A 19,220-nucleotide genomic window follows, 5' to 3' on the forward strand; every position below is an offset into this window, starting at 1 on the left:
TACTTCACATCTGCTTGGGAATGACTTAGAAATCTTAGTGAGGCTTTTCCATATCTGATATATGTGTATTTAAACGATGTCTTCAAAATGAGCTAACCTCCGTAAGAAAGCCAGAAATCGGTGCCAGGGTTCACTTAACATGACTCTGATATGATGAAATACTAGAAAGAAAAACAGTGCCTGTTGAGGAAGAGATGTACAACCCCCAGAACCGATACCTTCCGGTAATGTTTAAACAGAGATGCTTAGCCACCTGGAGGGCTTCTCAGAGGGCTGATGTTCAAGAGCCAGGACTCCATCCGGGGCTTTGGGATTCTAGAGCAGAGCTTCTTTCTTTTTTTTTTTTTTTTTAATTTTTTTTTTAAGATTTTATTTATTTATTTGACAGACAGAGATTACAAGTAGGCAGAGAGGCAGGCAGAGAGAGAGGAGGAAGCAGGCTCCCTGCTGAGCAGAGAGCCCGATGTGGGGCTTGATCCCAGGACCCTGAGATCATGACCTGAGCCAAAGGGAGAGGCTTTAACCCACTGAGCCACCCAGGCGCCCCTAAAATGCAGTTTTTGATTCAGATTCTGTCTTGATAAATTCTATGCTTGCAATAATCTCTAGGTGATGCCCTTGCTGGCTCTTGGGACAACTGAGTATCAGGGTTCAGGGTTGTTTTGGGGACAGTAAATAATCCTTTTTATTAAGATTTTATTTATTTATTTGGCAGAGAGAGAAAGGGAGGGAGGGAGAAAGGGAACACAAGCAGAGGGAGTGTGAGAGGGAGAAGCAGGCTCCCCGCTGAGCAGGAAGCCCCGATGCAGGGCTCTTGAGCCAAGGACCTTGGGATTGTGACCTGAGCTGAAGGCAGACGCTTAACAACTGAGCCACCCAGGTGCCCCAAATAATCTTTAAATAATCAATGACTGAATCTTATCCAATCAGCAAAAAGTCAAGGTATGTTTCACTAAAGACAATTCTGTCCTATTTTAAAATTTGTATTTTTACCTGAACATACAGCAAAAAAAAGGGACTCTCACGCGCATGCTGGGTTCTATGAAATTTATCGAAAGTACAGTTCTGTGTAGCTACCATCACAATCAGGACACAGAACAATTCCATTGGTTCCCTCGTGCCAAGCCTCTGTGGTTGTCCTCACTTTCTCCCACTAACCCCAGGCAACTATAGTTTTGTCTTTCCAAGAATGTCCTATAAATGGAATCATAGAGAATGTATAGTCTGCTGAGATTGGCTCTTTTCCACTCAGCACGATGCCTTTGAGATTCATCCAAGTTACTGAATGTATCGATAGCTTGTTCCTTTTTATTGCCCCATAGAATTCCATTGTGTGGATGTCTGCCAGTTCTTGCCCATCCATTCCCTGAAGGGCTATTACTCTGTTTCCGCTTTTTCACAGTTACAAATAGAACTGTGTACAGGTGCGCAGGTTTCTGCTGGAACACGAGTTGCCTTTCTCCAGGCAAAATACCTGGGAGTGGGATTGCTATGTATGTTTAACTTTGTAAGAAAGTGTCAAACTGGTTTCTGGGTTAATACCTGTATTCCGCATCTCCAGCAGCAGAGTATGAGCCTTCCAGTCGCTCCACACCCATCCTCTCCAGCACTTGATAAGGCCAGTGATTTTTTTTAAAGATTTTTATTTATTTATTTGACAGACAGAGATCACAAATAGGCAGAGAGAGAGAGAGGAGGAAGCAGGCTCCCTGCTGAGCAGAGAGCCCGATGTGGGGCTCGATCCTAGGACCCCAGGATCATGACCTGAGACGAAGGCAGAGCTTAAGCCAAGGCCAGTGATTTTTATCTGGGCCATTCTTACAGGGGTGTGGTGGTATCACTACCTGGTTTGAATTTGCATTTCCCTAGGGGTTAACGATGTTCAAGGTCTTTCAATGTCCTTAGCTGATATCTGCGCATCCTCTTTGATGCAGTGTCTGTTAAAGGGCGTTGCCCATCTTTCAATTGGTTGTTTGCTTTCCTGTTGTTGAATTTCTAGAGTTCTTTACATATTCTGGATACAAACCCTTTGTCATCTCTGTGGTTTGTAAAAATGTTTTTTTCCAGTTTGTATCTTCTGTTTCATTCCCTTCACAGTGTCTTTTGCAGAACAATTTATTTTTATTTTTTTATTTTTTACTTTGATGAAACCCAATTTGTCCATTTTTCTTCTACGGATTGTGCTTTTGATGTCATAACTGAAAACTCTGCCTGCTCCCAAGCCACAAAAAAAAGTCTGTTTTCTGCTAAAAGTTTTACCATTTTAGATTTTTGTATTAGATCTGTGATCTACTTCGAGTTAGTAAGTTTTGGGGTTCGGGTAGAGGTGGCTTCTTTGGGTTTTGACATTTTGGCGTCCTGTTTTTCCAAGGACTTTTGCCAGCCCCACATGATAGCTTTGTAGTAAGTCTTAAACAATCAGTTACCTGATTCAACTTCCACTTCAACTTCTTTTTCAAAACTGTACAGGTACTCTAGACCCATTGTTTGTTCACATACGTTTTAGAATCAGTTTGTCTTTAACTATGAAACATTCGGGTTTTAGAGTTGTGACAAATCTACACCTTACTTTTGAGAGAACTTGTGTCCCTGCCATGTTGTCTTCCAATCCATCAACATAGTACATCTCTCCCTTTACTGAGTTTTTCTTTTATTTCATTCCTCAGCATTTTGCAGGTTTTTTTTTAAAGGTTTTATTTATTTATTTATTTGACAGACAGAGATCACAAGTAGGCAGATAGGCAGGCAAAGAGAGAGGAAGGGAAGCAGGCTCCCTGCTGAGCAGAGAGCCTGATGCTGGGGGTGGGGAGGGGGGCTCGATCCCTGGATCCCAGGACCCTGGGATTGTGACCTGAGCCAAGGCAGAGGCTTTAACCCACTGAGCCACCCAGGCACCCCAGCATTTTGTAGTTTTTGGCAAACATATTTTGTATGTTGTGCTACGTAGGTACCTCAGTATTTCACTTGGGGGAGTTATCGTAAACGGTGTTGTGTTTTTAATCTCAGTTTCCAGTTGTTCATTGCTAACTTCCACTGATTTTTATGTATTGCTCTCACGTCCTTCACCCTTGCTAGGAATTAGTTCTAGGAATTTTTTTCATGATGTGCTTCAGGTGCTCTAGAAAGGAATCTGTCTTCTGCCATCATTGGGTGGAGAGATTTATAAATTACACTTAATTACACTTAGATCTAGCTGGCTGGTGATGCTATTCAATTTTTTCTAGGTCTGTGACAATTTTCTCTCTGCTAGTTCCCTGTCTGGGTCAAGTCCATGCATGTGCATCCCAGAGGCCAGCTTAGGCATTAGCAACTTCTAGCAGTCTCATTCCCAAGGTCCGCCCCTTCCGTGGTATCTATCCCTGTTATTTCCCGTTCCCTGGACTCCCCTTTGCAGTCCTTTGGCCAGAAACCAGGGCTTTGGTTTCCTGGTCTGCTGAGTGCTTCTGGTGCTGCATTCACATCTGGGGTCAAGTGCAGGGGTACTGAGAGAAGGAAAGCAGTGGAGGGAGGAAGACCACAGCCCCTCCTTGTGGAGCAAGTTGTGCTGCCCTGGGGATTTTGTGTCTGTGCAACTGGGCTGCTGTGGCCATGGGGTCAATTCCATTGCCGAGCCTCCCTAAAGTCCGAACTTCCTGGAGACCAGAGACGGTAGAAAAAGGAAAAGCACGCGATTTCCCTTGTTCCCTGAACATTATGACTCTCCTTTCTCTTTTGAGTCAGGGGACATGGAGCTCTTTCTGGCTGGGTGCCGCTTCTGGGTCCCCTACTGCTTTGGGTCTGAACTGGGGAGCCAGAGTAAAAATGGGAAACTCAGCACACCACACAGCGGTGATGGGAATTCTGGTCTTCTCCAACCCACCCGTGACTGTTTCCTTTTTTGGAGTCCTCAATCAGCTGCCGTGTGCCTGGGTCCAGTCTTTGGAGTTGCCTTCTTTGGAGAGACAGGGGGTGGAGTGTGCCATATGCTTCCTCCATTTATCTGGAACTGGAACCCTCTGTTCTATTTCAAGCCATGATCTCCATGAAGCTTTTTGGAATGTTGTGAAAAATCATCACAAAATGGCCACTCTTAGGAGGTGTTGGATGTGCAAGACTGGTGGCACATGGGGTCAGCTGGTGTATAATGAGCCACTCCAGCTGAGAGTCAAGGAATGATCAGTCTAAGCCAAAATTCCTTAAAACAAACAAAAAAACCCCCTCACATTCCTCAACTTGGGTTTAATCCTCTGAGTAGCCTAAGAGCTGGAAAATTAGATGGTTTCCATGACATCAGGGCTCACAGGGGACAAGTGTGCCTCTGGTTTGTGGACTCAATAATGTTAGTTGGCCCTCTGTGCAGCACAGAAACCTCACAGATGGTCAAAATTCAATCCTGTCTGTCTAAGTGACCTGCTATGAACGTGGTCTGTGCTGCCGTGCTCTTTAAGCACTAATAGCTTTTGTGAAGTTGAGTTCCTCATTGTCACGGAGGTTATGGCTTTTCCCAGTTGGTGGCCATGGGCCGGAAGCTGTGCTATTGATTCTCTCGATGGGAGGACACTAGTGGCTGGTGTTCTTGGTCAGAGAGATGGAGAGAACAGAACCATTTGTTTATCAAGGACAATCTCCTTGTTTCCAAAGGGTTTCCAACTATTGACATCTTCTTCGTCACGATTCTGCAAAGTAGAGTAATTGTCTTCATTTTAGAAGCCAGGGACCCGAAACAGCAGTGTTCACAGAAACACCTGTTACCTGTGGAGGAATGGGCTAACCCACACCGAGGGACTGGCAGAGCCTCCTGAGGGCTTAGAACGAGGGGACTTGGATGACTCTCTCTCTAGCCCAAAGACAGAAAACAATTCTTCTCTGCTTTTATGGAGATATCACTTATGTGAATAAAATTCACCAAATTTCCATGTACAGTTTAATTCGTTTTGGCAAACCGTCTCTCGAAACAGGATATAAAATGTTTCCATGACCTTAGAAAGTCCCTGCACCCTTTTGCAGTCAGTCCCCTCCTCCGCCCCCACCCCAGGTCACCCCCTCTGCTTCTGCAGGCCTCAAATCAGAGGCCCCTGCAGTGTCTCTGCTTCCTTACCCCTGGGGCACCCACCCACTCATCCTGCAGGTCCCTTCCCCTGAGACAGGTCAGGTGACTCCTCCTGTGCCCCACCCCCCATCCCAGCTCCTGTCACAGGTAGTGCTGTCTGATGAGTCCCCTCTGCTCACTCCCTGTTACACCTGAAGTCACCTGAAAGGAAGTCTGTATTAGCCTGATATCAGCCCTTGGGGATTGGGGACTTAGAAGTCCCATATATCTTTTTTTTAAATTTTATTTATTTTAGGGGCTTCTGGAAGTCTCAGATGGTTAAGTGCCTGCCTTCGGCTCAGGTCATAATCTCAGCATCCTAGGATCAAGTCCTGCATCGGTCTCCCTGCTCAGTGAGGAGTCTGGGTCTCCCTCTCCCTCTGCCTCTCCCCCTGCTCATGCTGTCTCTCATACTCTTTGTCTCTCTTTCTGTCAAATAAATAAATAAAATCTTTAAATATTTTATTTATTTTAGAGAGAGAGAATGTGGGGGGAGGGGCAGAAGGAGAGAGAGAATCTCGGGCAGACTCCTCACTGAGCGCAGAGCTTGTTATAGGGTTCGATTTCACAACCCTGATATCATGACCTGCGCCAAAACCAAGAGTTGGCCCCTTAACCTACTGAACCATCCAGGCGCTCCTAGGAATCCCAGATATCTTTAACACTCCCTCTTTCCTCTGGTACTTCTGTGTTTTCCTAAAAGTTGTCATTAATTTTGTTTCCTTGATGCTACCCCACTGGGGACAGCAGCTGCTACCAGTTCTGGTCATACTGGCAACAATGACTGGAAGAGGTTGGTAAGAAGATGAGGTAATTTGTTCAACAGTAAAATGCACTTTTTCTCAGAGTAGATCTTGCTTGTTTTTACCATGGTGCCACCTGCATTTTCCAGCAAAACAGTTGGTTAGGTTGTAAACAAACACGGGGGAGATGGGAGTGGAGACAGGCTCCAGTCTTCACCCCACTGGGAACTCTGCATCGCCGTGGGAAAACACACATCTTCCTTCTTCCACATGTGGGCACCTCCCAATGAATGGGCGTGGTGAGGCTCATCTCTGAGGTGTCAGAGGCGAACGGACCGAAGAAAGACACCACTCAGGGGCGCCTGGGTGGCTCAGTCTGTTGGGCGTCCGATTCTCAGTCTCAGCTCAGGTCCTGATCTCATGTGTCATGGGATCAAGAGCCAAGTCAGGCTCCCTGCTCAGTGCAACATCTGCTTGAGATTTTCTCTCCCCCTCCCTCTGCCCCTCCCACTTGTGCTCTCTCTCTCTCTCTCTGAAATAAATAAATCTTAAAAAAAAAAAAGAATGACACCAATCAGAAGCTTTTATCAAAAAGAAGAAGAAGAAGAAGAAGAAGAAGAAGAAGAAGAAGAAGAAAAAGAAGAAGAAGAAGAAGAAGCAGCTTTTATCAAATTCTCCACTGAGTATGATGCTGTATAGGATACTGTCCAATCCTAAAACCTGAAAATCCTCGGCCTTGTCATCTAAGTGTTCCTAAATAGTGCCCAGCAGACCAGAGACAAAGCTTAATGAACCTCAGCCACAGACTCAAGAAGCCAAACATTCAATATTATGTACAAATAAGGAAAAGTGACACTTAATTTAGGGTTGGCAATTACAGTCTATTAGCTGTGGCTAGTGATGTCCCTGCGCCAGACCACAGTCTGAGAAGATCGGAGGGGCCGGGACTGGGTTCACCAGCATCCAGCAACAGAGCGTGATGCTTGACACACGTTTGCGTTAGGCATTTTCATGAACGTGATCTGATTTAATCTTCATAACAATCCCATTTCACAGATGACAAAACTGAGGTGCAGAACACACTAAAGAGAATCCCAGAGCTCTGGGTGACCCCGGCAGGGTGCCCAAGCTCCTCTCTCTTACCCTCCTGCTTGTCGTGATGTGACTCTGGGTCTCCAGAGTGAGTCAGGAGCTCGCCACTTTAAGCCGGCTGGCAGGCGTGTCTGCACAGCTGCTACAGGCAAGATGAGATTTCTTGAAATATCCCATTCCAGGAGCTGCCAGGACAGGATGACAGAAGAGCAGCAAACCAGGCACAGGGTGTGGCTTGGGGAAGGGAGAGGCCCAGACAGACCCTGAGTCTCTCTGTAGCAAAGAGAGAGAGAGACAGAGAGAGAGCTGGAGAGGGTAGGGCGCTCTGAGGAGGGCTGGGAAGCCCAATGGGCATTTGCAGCCGGTTTGGGAGGCCAGCCCTTCCCCGGGGCACAGGGTTGGGTCCGCATCTATAAGAGGGGTGTAGAGTACATTACATTCATGGCTGCCAATGGGCCCAATTTTTCCCAAACTCTTCTTTCCTCTGGCCAGCAGGGCCCAAGAGAAAGTGTTCTGACGCTCAACGGTGGAGGGGCAACAGGCTCCCTGCTGGGCACAGGCGTCTCACTCCCCTGTGATGCGCGCCTGGCCATGGGCGCTGGGTCTGTGATTCTGCTCTTAGTGACTCTCCTGGCCTGGGGCCCCAGAAGCTCAGCCCAAAGAGGGCCTGGAGCAGATGGAGTGTGAGTGGTTTCCACAACTTGTTGCCCACATACCACCAACCAGCCTCCATGTGTTCATGCGCTTGGTGGGAGGCCTCCCTCGTTTTCAACAATTCTCTTCACCTGCCTCCTACATCCGGAGCTCTGGCAGCCCCCGCCCAGACCCAAACACAGCTAGGGAATCCAGGCGAGGGGTTGTAAAGTGCCCGACATTGGACACAGTCCATGTTCAGGCTCGGGGTTCTATTTTCCTAAATAAATGAAAAAAACCTTCAAAGTAAAATGAGCCCTCCAAATTTGGCGGGGGGGACAAAAAAATCTAAAGAGTATTTACCTCCCCAAAGTGACTCCCTCCTGAATGCCAGAAGCTTCAGGTAAAGTCAAAATGATCAGGATCAGGGGCACCTGGGTGGCTCAGTGGGTTAAAGCCTCTGCTTTCGGCTGGGGTCGTGATCCCAGGGTGCTGGGATCAAGCCTCATATCGGGCTCTCTGCTCAGCAGGGAGCCTGCTTCCTCCTCTCTCTCTGCCTGCTTCTCTGCCTACTTGTGATCTCTGTCTGTCAAATAAATAAATAAAATCTTTAAAAAAAAAATGATCAGGATCAGAGAATTCTTTCCTTTGCCCTCCCCCACCCCTCTACCTCCCAACTCCCAGAGAAACAGCCCTACAGCATCCTGCCAGGTCCTCCAGGCCCAGTGGGCGGGCAAGGTGACAGGGGACAGCCCCTCCCACTTTCCCTACACAATTTTCCCTCAATGTCTGCAGCATTGCAAAGGGACCCCACCACTCCCAGGCCAACCCTTCCGGAGAGAGATAATAAATCCCCCCAGCAGAAGGGGGGATTTATCCAATTCAACAGATAATTATTGAACCCTGCGACACGCCCAAGACATTGAAATAAAACAGGAAAAATCCTCATTTCCAAAAAATTCTGCTCTGTGCTGGGGGGCTGGCTGCCATCAATGAGCTCTCTCCAGTTTTGCCAGGAACATATGAGATCACTGAGCCCTTCCAGGAGGTAAGAAAATCACTCACCTCCTTCATGGGGAACAGTTGGGGGCAGGGGATGGAGCCTGGGCTCTGAGTGTGACAGCTGCCCCACTTACCATCTGAATGACTTGAAAAAGTCAAACTACTACCTCCAAGCCTCAGTTTTCTTACCTGCAAAATGGGAAAACAGTGCCTACTTTGCAAAGATGGCTGTGACATCTCTATGCCTCTATGCCCAGTCCTCACCACCTCATCTCTCTGCCTCTATGCCCAGCCCTCACCACCTCAGCTACCTTGGAACCAACACTGGACACAGACATAACTACTGCACAAGAGGACACAATCCAAGATGGCAGTTCTCACCTTGGCTACACGGGGAACTTTCAAAAACCCGGATGCCCAGGCCACATGGCAGGCTGCTATGAAGCCCGGGTGTCAGGTTTTCACAAAGCTCCCTGAGAGATTCCAGTGGGCAGCCAAGGTCAACAGCTACTGATCCAGCAGGAAAGAGAAGTGGAATTATTTCAACTCTACAGAAAGTTGGGCGAGGTTATTATTACTCACTGTTAATTATAATATTATGCCCTGTACAATTTGAGGTTTACAAATGACATGTTATATTTATTCATAAATTTATACATTGCTAAATAGTTTCAAATTTATGATCAAATTTCATCTTCAGAGAAATTTTTCTAAAGATTTTGTTGATTTATTTGAGAGTGAGTGAGAGAGAAAGAGCACCAGCCCACGGAATAGGCAGAGGGAGAGGGAGAAGCAGACTCCGCTGAGCAGGGAGCCCAATGCGGGGCTCGATCCCAGGACCACAGGATCAAGACCTGAGCCCAAGGCAGATGCTTAACAGACTGAGCTGCCCATGCATCCCTTCAGAGAAATGTTAAAGCTGAGAAACTGAGGCCTGGAGAATTTATCGACCAGCAGAAGGTGTCAAGTGAATGGACAAACAGGTCCAGAGTCAATATCTGACTTGAAGCCCTCTCCATCCACCCTGTCCCAGCATCCCCATTGATCTCTACATCGAGCTATGGTCTAGACCGGTAGGCTGAGTGCCAGACTCTGGGTCCAGATGTCCCCTCAGTATCCCCCCCCACACACACACAATGTTAGCACCCAGGCAGTTCAAACTGCCCAGCACTGCTCAAGACCCCTCCCTTGTTTCCCATCTGTGCACAGGCATTCAAGTCTCAGGCACCCCTTCACCTGCATCTGGTGGGTGGACTTGGCCACGCCCAAGATGCCTCCTGAACCCGCCCACTTTCCATTAACCTGGCCTCCACTGCCTGGTCACTGCTTCTCCCTGGACATTTCTAATAGCCCGCTGCTCCTCCCCCTTCCCCCTTCGCCCTTCCAGTCCCTGCTTCTGGCCTGTCCGCTGGCCTCACTGAGGTCTGGGAGCTGGGCAGGGTTTCTTCGTGTAGAACGGCGAGCATTCTGGAGTGTCTAACAAGTAGAGCCCCATACAAGAGCGCGTGCACCCCAAATCTGCCTGCTCCCAGGACGTCAGACACGGGGATCACTTTGTGTAACAAACCCCTTCCGCAAAGGGCTCAAGAAAACATTCAAACATAAGTGTGTGGCCTGCCTTCTGCATCGCGGAACCACAGGCATGTCCTGTAACTCCTCTCACGTCTCACCACTAACATGAGGACAGGAACGCCTACTCGCGGGGATGCTGAGATAACGAAACAGACCACGCACCCTATGCCTGGCGCGCATCACCTGCTGGTAGGACGCTGAGAAGGCCTATGCTTCTCAAATGGGAGAAAGGGAGGAGGAAGGAAGGTCAGAGGTATTTCCCGGGAGCGTGGGCATTCACATCACTGTATCTTGGCAACAGGCGGTGAAACCGTGACGTCATCCCCCAGGTGAGGCTCGGCGGCTGGCCAGGGTTCCCCTTCCAATACGTGGCTAGGGCTGGGTCCACAGACTCTCTGCCCTCCAGAGTCTGCGGGAGCGTGTTCCACGGGGGTTCCACTGACATCTCCTCTTCCAGGGGATGAACAATCAGTACGTCCGCCGGGAGGTCTTCTGCGGGAACACCTGTCACGAGCTCAAGCGCTTCTGGGAGCGGGAGATTGGCAAGCAGACCTACTACCGGGAATATGAGGAGTATCGCCTGGGAAGAAGTGCCCTGAGAAAGTATGTGGCTCCTTTGTCTACTTTTTTTTCAAATTAGTTTTTAAAAATAGACTTTATTTTGGGGGCGTCTGGGTGGCTCAGTCCATTAAGCATCCGCCTCTTGATGTCAGCTCAGGTGATGATCTCAGGGTCGTGGAATGGAGCCCCTGGTGGGAGTCTGCTTAAGATTCTCCCTCTCCCTCTGCCCCTACCCCCCATTCATGCACGTGGGTGCTCTCTCTCTAAAATAAATAAATAAAATCTTTTAAAAAATAAAAATAGACTTTACTTTTTAGGGCAGTTTTAGGTACACAGCAAAATTTAGTAGAAAGTAGAATTCGCATAGATCCCACACCCCGCACACAACCTCTCCACCATCAATGTCCCCACCACAAAGGCATCACCACCTTTGTTTATTTTCTTTTTTAAGAACAAAACAGATTTCCCTGGAAGAATGCCAGACTGGCGTCTTAGAGGACATAATTATTTCTATTTTCCTTGTATATGTTCCTGCCACCACCTCTGGTTGTGCGCGGTAATTTTAACCATCCTTGCACGTTAACAAATGGATACTTTGATGCATATCTTTGTAAATGGAAAAATCTCTCTTCTCTGTCCCCGTTTCTAGGGCACAAGGGTTGCACTAAATTTGGGGAACAGGTTAGCAGATGTGTCCATGAAAAGCAGCCAAGCAAAGGAGAGAGTGATCGATGCTTAGTGCTCGTTTGGGTGAAGACACAGGAGGCCCCGCAAGGTTCTCTGAGGGAGGCCCATGAGCTGTCACCCCTCTAATGCCCATCCCTGCGCCGGCCACATGCTAGTCTGCCCCCTGTAGAGCAGTAACGAACTTGGGCAAACCGGGGTTGCCGTGGCTGTGGGAACAGGGGCAGCCCACCACCCTCACACACTGCCTCCACTTCAGGGAGCCAGTGAGGGACCAGCTCTTCTGGGTCCTCTGTGCCCTCATGGAACGGCTCAGCTGCTGTCTGTTTGCAAAGGGCACAACCAGGGGTGGTGGGACAGCTGTGTGCTGGCCTGACAGCGGGGCCACGACTCCACCCGAGCATGCTTGCTGGGCTGATGATATGCACCAGTTCGCACCACTGAAACTCACAGTTGCCTTCCAAACTCCCTCCTGAGCCCTAGACAGGAACAGGCCTCTCCACACGTGGAGACCTGCTTGGCCATATTCCTGACCCCAGGCGAGGAGGAGAAGCAGGCTGTCCTAGCTGCCGGAGGGTCGTGTTAGGGAGTATCCTCCAGGGACTCTAAGAAACTGAGGTGGATGGACAGTTAGTCATTTCTGTGGTCCCTGATATCTCCCTTCCCCAGGCCACTCAGCATGCCGCCTACGCTGCGCATAGGGGTGCATCCCCACCGTGCATAGCCTTGCATCCCCCCCCCCCCGCCCCGGGGAACACGAAGAAGGTCTCAGGTGCAGGAGAGCTGTTTGAAGAAGATGCAGAAATTGAGGTGCATGCCGAAGGGAGAGCAAATCAGCTCCAAAACAAACCTCAGTTCATTAAAAATATGAAAATATATGTGCACAGTGTTCCATCCATGCACTTAACACAAGACTGCAGGAAATAAGATTTCTGCTTTTCCCCCTTCCCATGTGAACCATGCACCCCGCTCCGGAGGGTCTCTGCTCTCACCCACTAATCCGCCTTGTCCCTCCACAAAATAGAAAAGACTGTCCCAGCTCATTAGGTGGTTGCCAGTCAGGGACAGGAACACACGCCTAAGGTCTGTTCCTCTGCATCCTCAGTTCGGCCACTTAGTCCAGGATTAAAGGCAGCAGAGGCAGAACGCCAGGGTGACAGATTTCCCTGTGCCTTGGTTCTCCTTGTTACTTTTACCACAGACACTAAGAGGAAAGGGCTATTGGAGAGTCCTTGCCCTCCGTCAGACGGGAGCGGGCGGTCAATATTGTTGTTCAAGTGCTCCATGGCCTGACTGATGTCTTGCTTGTTCTCTCAACAACTGGAAAATGGTTATGGAAATCTTCAGCCTTAATTGCAGATTTGTCTGTTTCTCCTTACAGCTCTGTCTCATTTCACTCCGTGTATTTTGAAGCTCTGTTTTATTACAAACACTTAGGATTGTTATATTCTCTTGAAAAATTGACCCCCTTATTGCAAAAAAAAAAAAAAAAAACCCTTTCTCTCTGGTAATGTTCTTGCCTTTGAAATCTACCTTGTCTGGCTTGACTACAACTACTTGGCTTTCTTTGATTGGGGTTAAGATGGAATCTATTTCCATCCTTTGCTACAGGATTTCTGTTCCCTTAGTGCCCACGGTTCTTAGTCATACCCCCTGGAAGAATGAAGTAGTAGATCAGACAAAGAGTGGTGGGCAGCAAAGCAAAGTTTATTGAGCCATAGTATAAAGCTCCCGGAGAGGGAGGGGACCCAGGGGGGGTTGCCGTTTGGGCATTCAAATCTACGGGGTGTTGTTTTTTTGTTTTTTGTTTTTTTTTAGATTTTATTTATTTATTTGCCAGAGAGAGAGAGAGAAGAGAGAGAGAGTGAGCACAGGCAGGCCGAGTGGCAGCAGAGGCAGAGGGAGAAGCAGGCTCCCCGCCAAGCAAGGAGCCCCATGTGGGACTCGATCCCAGGAAGCTGGGATCATGACCTGAGCCGAAGGCAGCTGCTTAACCAACTGAGCCACCCAGGCGTCCCCAAATCTACGGGGTAAAAAAACTCTTTGGAGGAACTATCTTGAGCATCCTGAGTGTGGGTCCCTGTGGACTGGCCGCTAAGCTGTGCCAGTCAGGGCTTTGCTCATGTACCTGCCTACCTATGGGGTCATTGTTCCTGTGTTGCAAGTCTTTGGGGCTGACATCTGGAGATGAACTGCCTCACCTTGCGATAGTGACCAATGTTGTTTTATTTCAGGATGTTTAGCAAGTGACTCCCACAGAGGCTGCTGGACAGGATGCTAGCGTGGTCTTGTCTGAGCTGTCCCAGCTTCTTTTGCTTTCTTGCTGGGGACCCTGGACCCAACTCCCTAAGTGTCCAGTTAACTCCTAACACTTTTAATTTTAACCTATTGCTATCTTCATATCAAAGGTGATTTTCTTGGGGCGCCTGGGTGGCTCAGTGGTTTAAGCCGCTGCCTTCAGCTCGGGTCATGATCTCAGGGTCCTGGGATCGAGTCCCACATCGGGCTCTCTGCTCAGCGGGGAGCCTGCTTCCCTCCCTCTCTCTGCCTGCCTCTCTGTCTACTTGTGATCTCTCTCTGTCAAATAAATAAATAAAATCTTTAAAAAAAAAGTGATTTTCTTGCAGGCGACATCTATTTCAACATTGGTTTTTATTCGATTTAATGATCCTGCTTTTTTTTTTTAAGAAGTATTTATTTAATTGATTATTTGACAAAGAGAGACACAGCAAGAGAGGGAACACAAGCAGGAGGAGTGGGAGAGGGAGAAGCAGGCTTCCTGCAGAGCTGGGAGCCCAATGTGGGGCTCGATCCCAGGACCCTGGGATCGTGACCTGAGCCAAAGGCAGATGCTTAATGACTGAGCCACCCGGCACTCCTGATGATCCTGCATTTTAATGGAGTGGCTCACATCATTAACGCTAACTGGTGCCATTGGGTTTAAATCTGCCATCTTGTTGTTTGTCTCCTGTTCTCTCATCTGTTCTTCAGTCCTTTCCTTTTCTGCCTTCTTTGGGGTTAATTAAGTATTTGTCATGATTTCATGTCATCTCCTCTGTCGGCTTTGCCACAATATCTCCTGGTGTTATTTTAGGGGTTGCTTTAGGGTTTCTGTCACAGTGTGCCTTCTAGTGCCACATGGTCCCCTGTAGGGCACGAGAGGCTTCTAGCCACACAACCCCCCACTGCTCACCCCCTGGCCTTTGTGAAAAGGAGGGCTCTGCTTCCACATTTGTCATAAATCCCACACAGCATCATTAACAGGTTTGCTCTCAGACACCGATTACCTTTCAGGGAGAGTCAAGTTGTGAGGGAAAATGACTATATATACCCACACAGTCACCTTCTCAGGGGCCCTTCCCTCCATCCTTCAGATTCCAATTTCTACCTGGAGTCATTCTCCCTCCGCTTGATGGATTTCCTTTAACTTGTCCTGTAGGGACAGGCTGCTGGTTTCAGTTTTTGTATGGCTGAGGACATCTTTATTTCACCTCTTTTTTTTTTTTTGAAAGATAGCTTGGCTGAGTAAACAGTTCTAGATGCACAGAGGTTTCCCCCCGCCCTGTACTTTGTGTGTGTGTGTGTGTTTTTTTCCCTTCACTTTTAAGGAATCTCTACACCCAGCATGAGGCTCAAACCCCCAACCCCCAAGATCAAGAGTAAGTTGCGTGTTCTACCCCCTGAACCAGCCAGGCGCCCCTCTCCCTGTACTTGAAAGACATTGCACTCTCAAAGGAAAAGTTTGAAGGATTAAGACTAGACGAGGCTGGGCAGAAGCGAGAGCTAAAGATATACCTATAAAATATAAAATATGCATATATTTAAATTTCAAGTCCTCCGCATACCTTTTAAAACCTGAATACGCATGCACACGCGTGTGCGTGCGCGCACACACACACACACACACACACACATACACCCTCAGGACGGGGAAGGCATCCCCAGACCAAGCACCACGGACATGGTTGCTCTGCTTGCTGTTTGGTTTCTATTTTCAGGCTCAGAGAGGAATGGAGGCAGAGACTGGAAGCAAAGCTGAGGTTGCGGAACAATCTAGATGAGACCGAAAAGCGGGCAAACATGGGCCGGGAGCTTCTTGCTTCGCTGACACAAGAGGATTCAAAGCACTGAGGTGGTTCTACCAGGAAAAGTCAGTGCAAGTGCCTGAGTCCCTGAGCTATGCCAGATGGATGTCACACTCCCCCCGACCTGTGACGGATCTACCGGCTCATGCCCCCCACCCCGCCCCAGGCCCCAGGTGGGAATGATCAGCCAAGTCAGCCCGTTCCACATGGGCCCAGGATATTAGCCCAAGTATCCCTAAAGACAAGATTATTTCATACCAGAGCTCCATGCAGCATTCTTTATTTCCACATAATTAATTACCTCCTAATTTTAAAATCTACATATTTTAAATTCTAAGCACATGCCAGGGGTGACAGTGAGGGGGGACGGTTTGGGAGCTGATCTTCATGGTCGCACTTTAAACATTGCCCACCAGTGTCTTTCCACATCTCTCCTAGAAACAGTTTCCCATGATCCTTTCTCTTATTTTCCTTTTATGAGAAGGGAAACGCACCCGTCTGCAGAAGGAGCTGTAAAAATAAGGTTTTGCCAAGAAACTGATCTAATGTTATTGCTCCTTCATGGGAGTTTAATTGGTTCCCTCAAAGCATGGTTGCTGGAACTGTTCGATCGGATCGGGATAATTTTAATAAAGCTTGGTTGTCCGGGAACCACGGATGTGCGCGCTCTGTGTTTCATGGCTTATTTTAAATCCCCACACGCTTGCACTGGCCAGCTCTCTGTCAGCTCAGCTCACATGTATCTGGCCATCCCAGCAAAGTGTTTGCCATCTACATTCTAGACTTTGAAATGTCATGGTCACTCCCCAGCCTTCTCCCGGATCCCCAGTAGAGGACTGCTCTTTCCCAAAGCACGAACTGAAACTGGGCCTTGGCAACAGTTTCCAGCCAAGATAAGGGCTCTGAGGACCATGTTGGGAAGTATCTGGAAGCTGTAGGCTGTACAAGCACAGACAGCAAAGCAGGGGCAATTCTGGATAGAGGCAAGTGTGGCCATCTCGTGCTCTAAGGACCCCAGTGTGCAGGGCAATGCTTCCATCCACATCCCCAGGGAGCCCAGAAGGCTTCATCAAGGCAATGGGAGCCCCCCCAGAAGACGAGAAGGGTTGGGAGAGCATTTTCCCAGGTCCCATGCTCTCCTGGCCCAGCAAACAGGGCTCAGAGCCCTTCCTCCCACCCACGGTGTCTCATTCAACGTGGGATTCAAGTCAAATAATAAACTATGAAGGCCAGCTGGGCTCAGGCAAGAGCATTGTGATGGAAGAGGAATTCCTGCTGAGTAGGAGGAAGATAGGAATTAAACAGAGGGAGAAGTGAGGTCAAGGCGTGCGGGCAGGGGACTCTCGGAGGCATGGGCCTGCCATCATGAACTACGTTGGGATCCAAGCGCAGATGGAGATTCGTTCATTGGCCCATTTGTCGCACACCAGTCACGGTGCTGGACAGCCAGAGGACAGCAGAGAAACCCAGAGCATTGGCTCTGGAGGCCACAGTCTGACAAAGATAGCAGGAAGTTCAAGGCCATTGACTGTAAGGGACTTTCACACTGGGAACCATGGCAGGCAAAGCTGCCCCACGATTCTAGTCTAGGGAGGGCTTCTTAAGAGCAGGCTAGTAAAGGAAATGTGACCCAGGTGAAGGTAAGGTTCAGGGCTGGTGGGTCCTGGTGGCTTTGGGGGAATACATTTAGCAGCACAAGAGTGGGAATGAGGATAAGGTGTGAGTCTGCAAAAATACTAAGACTCATTGGCTGGGGAGACTTGGAGCTTCTCCCAAGGGCATGGAAAGCCACTGAAGGGTGTGGGCAGGGGAGAGTTACAATGGCCTGGGTTCTGAAGGGTTACCCTACACCAAAAGGTAGGAGGAGAGAGGTGGGAAGGCCAGCCAGGAACCTCTGCAGATGCCTCCCAAGAGGCAAGACGGTCTACACACTAAGACCTTGGTGCCCTGGCAGCAGGGACTGCTGAAGAAAGGGGGAAAGAAGCATGAGGGCCATTTTCTCATAGTACTGGGGGCTGGAAGTCCAAGATCAAAGCTCCAACATGTCAGTTCTGGTGAGGGCTCTTTCCTGCCTTGCAGACTGCTACCTTCTCAGTGTCCTCACAGGGCATGGGGTGGGAGGGGAATGCTCTCTGGGGCCTCTTCTTAGGACAGTGATCCCATCATGAGGGCCTCACCCTCTTGATCTTATCCAAATCTAATGAACTCCCAAGGGCTCCTTTCCAAAACCCATCACGGGAGGGGTTAGGGCTTCAACATATGAATTTGGGGAGTTAGGGAGGGGGAGAGGACACAAATGCATAGCAGAATGCGCTGCTTTAAGTATCTACTCCTGGGGGCGTCTGGGTGGCTCAGTGGGTTAAAGCCTCTGCCTTTGGCTCAGGTCATGATCTCAGGGTCCTGGGATCGAGCCCCGCATCGGGCTCTCTGCTCAGCAGGGAGCCTGCTTCCCTTCCTCTCTCTCTGCCTCTCTGCCTACTTGTGGTCTCTGTCTGTCAAATAAATAAATAAAATCTTAAAAAAAAAAAGTATCTAGTCCTGGACACATCCCATTTATAAAACTGACCAGGATAAACACAGCAAAAGCTTCGGGAGCTCAATGATGGTGTGGAATCCTGCCCAGGTTTCAGGCTGGCCTCCGGGTAGCTTGTGAGCAACAGACCACAAATGAACAGCCAAGGGCTTTGAAAAGTAATTGACATTTAAAATATAGCCCGCAGAAGTGGGCCAGGACATGCGTTCTTAATATAAACAGCTTGACTGTCTGCTAAAATAGATATGTAGAAAGGGGAGAGTCTCATAACCCTGTACTCAAAATGCCCAGGATATAATCCAAAATTACTCATAACAAGAGCCCAGAAAATCTCAACTCAGATGAGAAAGGATAATCAGATAACAGTACTGAGACAACACAGATGTTGGAATTATCTGACAAGGACTTTGAAGCAGTTATATAAATGCTCCAACAAGCAATTACAAGCACTCTTTAAGCAAATGGGAGAAGTAAAAAAAAAAAAAATCTCAGCAAAGACATGAAAAAAAATATATAAAAAAAGAACTAAATGGAAATTTTATAAATTAAAGATGCATTAACTAAAATCAACAAACAACAAAAATAACATGGGATGAGCTCCACAGTGAGTGGAAAATACAGAGGAAAGGATTAGCAAGCTTGTAGATATTTAATAAAATTACCTAATTTGGACAACAAGAAGAAAGTAATTTTCTCTTTTTTTTTTTCTTTTTAAGCAATCTCTAAGCCCAGCATGGGGCTCAAAGTCATGACTCCAAGATCAAGAGTCACATGCTCTATAGACTGAGCCGCCAGATGCCCCAGTAATTTTCTTCTTTCAGAAAGGAACAGAATCTCAGGACGTGTGGGACAATAACAAAAGATCTAAACTTTGTGTCAGTGGGGTCCTCAAAGGAGGGGATGTCCACTTTCACCACTTCTAGTCAACATAGTGCTGAGTCTAGCTAGAGCAATCAGGAAAGAAAAAGAAACAAAAGTCTTATCCCTATTCACAGATGACATGACCTCACAGACAGAAAACCCAAAAGATCCCACAAACACACACAAAAGAAACGTTAGAACTACTAATAGGACTAATAGTCCCAGGACTCCGGGATTATAATCTCAGTTGAAGGCAGACTTTTAACCGACTGAGCCACCCAGGCGTCCTGCAATCCCATTTCTGCATATACGCCCAAAAGAATAAAAAACAAGATCTTGAAGACATATTTGTACACCCATGTTCCTAGCAGTATTATTCACAAGAG

At 48.1% G+C, this 19,220-nt stretch overlaps 1 protein-coding gene across 1 annotated transcript; it reads left to right on the top strand.

Annotated features, from left to right (window-relative positions):
• Positions 1-10,564: 10,564 nt before the first annotated feature.
• Positions 10,565-15,486, top strand: LOC111143944 (family with sequence similarity 240 member A). Its single transcript, XM_022497981.1, has 2 exons — positions 10,565-10,713; positions 15,354-15,486. Exons 1-2 carry the CDS (start codon positions 10,571-10,573, stop codon positions 15,484-15,486), a joined length of 276 nt encoding a protein of 91 aa, XP_022353689.1. The 5' UTR covers positions 10,565-10,570.
• Positions 15,487-19,220: the final 3,734 nt, after the last annotated feature.

Source organism: Enhydra lutris, unplaced genomic scaffold (assembly GCF_002288905.1).
Source record: "Enhydra lutris kenyoni isolate GAN:26980312 unplaced genomic scaffold, ASM228890v2 scaffoldscaffold10, whole genome shotgun sequence".
NCBI lineage: Eukaryota > Metazoa > Chordata > Mammalia > Carnivora > Mustelidae > Enhydra > Enhydra lutris.

Excerpts from the sequence above, each read along its gene's own strand:
- LOC111143944 (XM_022497981.1), top strand. The coding sequence starts at position 10,571 with ATGAACAATCAGTACGTCCGCCGGGAGGTCTTCTGCGGGAACACCTGT. Across the intron at positions 10,714-15,353 it reads GGAAGAAGTGCCCTGAGAAA|GCTCAGAGAGGAATGGAGGC; the intron begins GTATGTGGCTCC and ends TTCTATTTTCAG.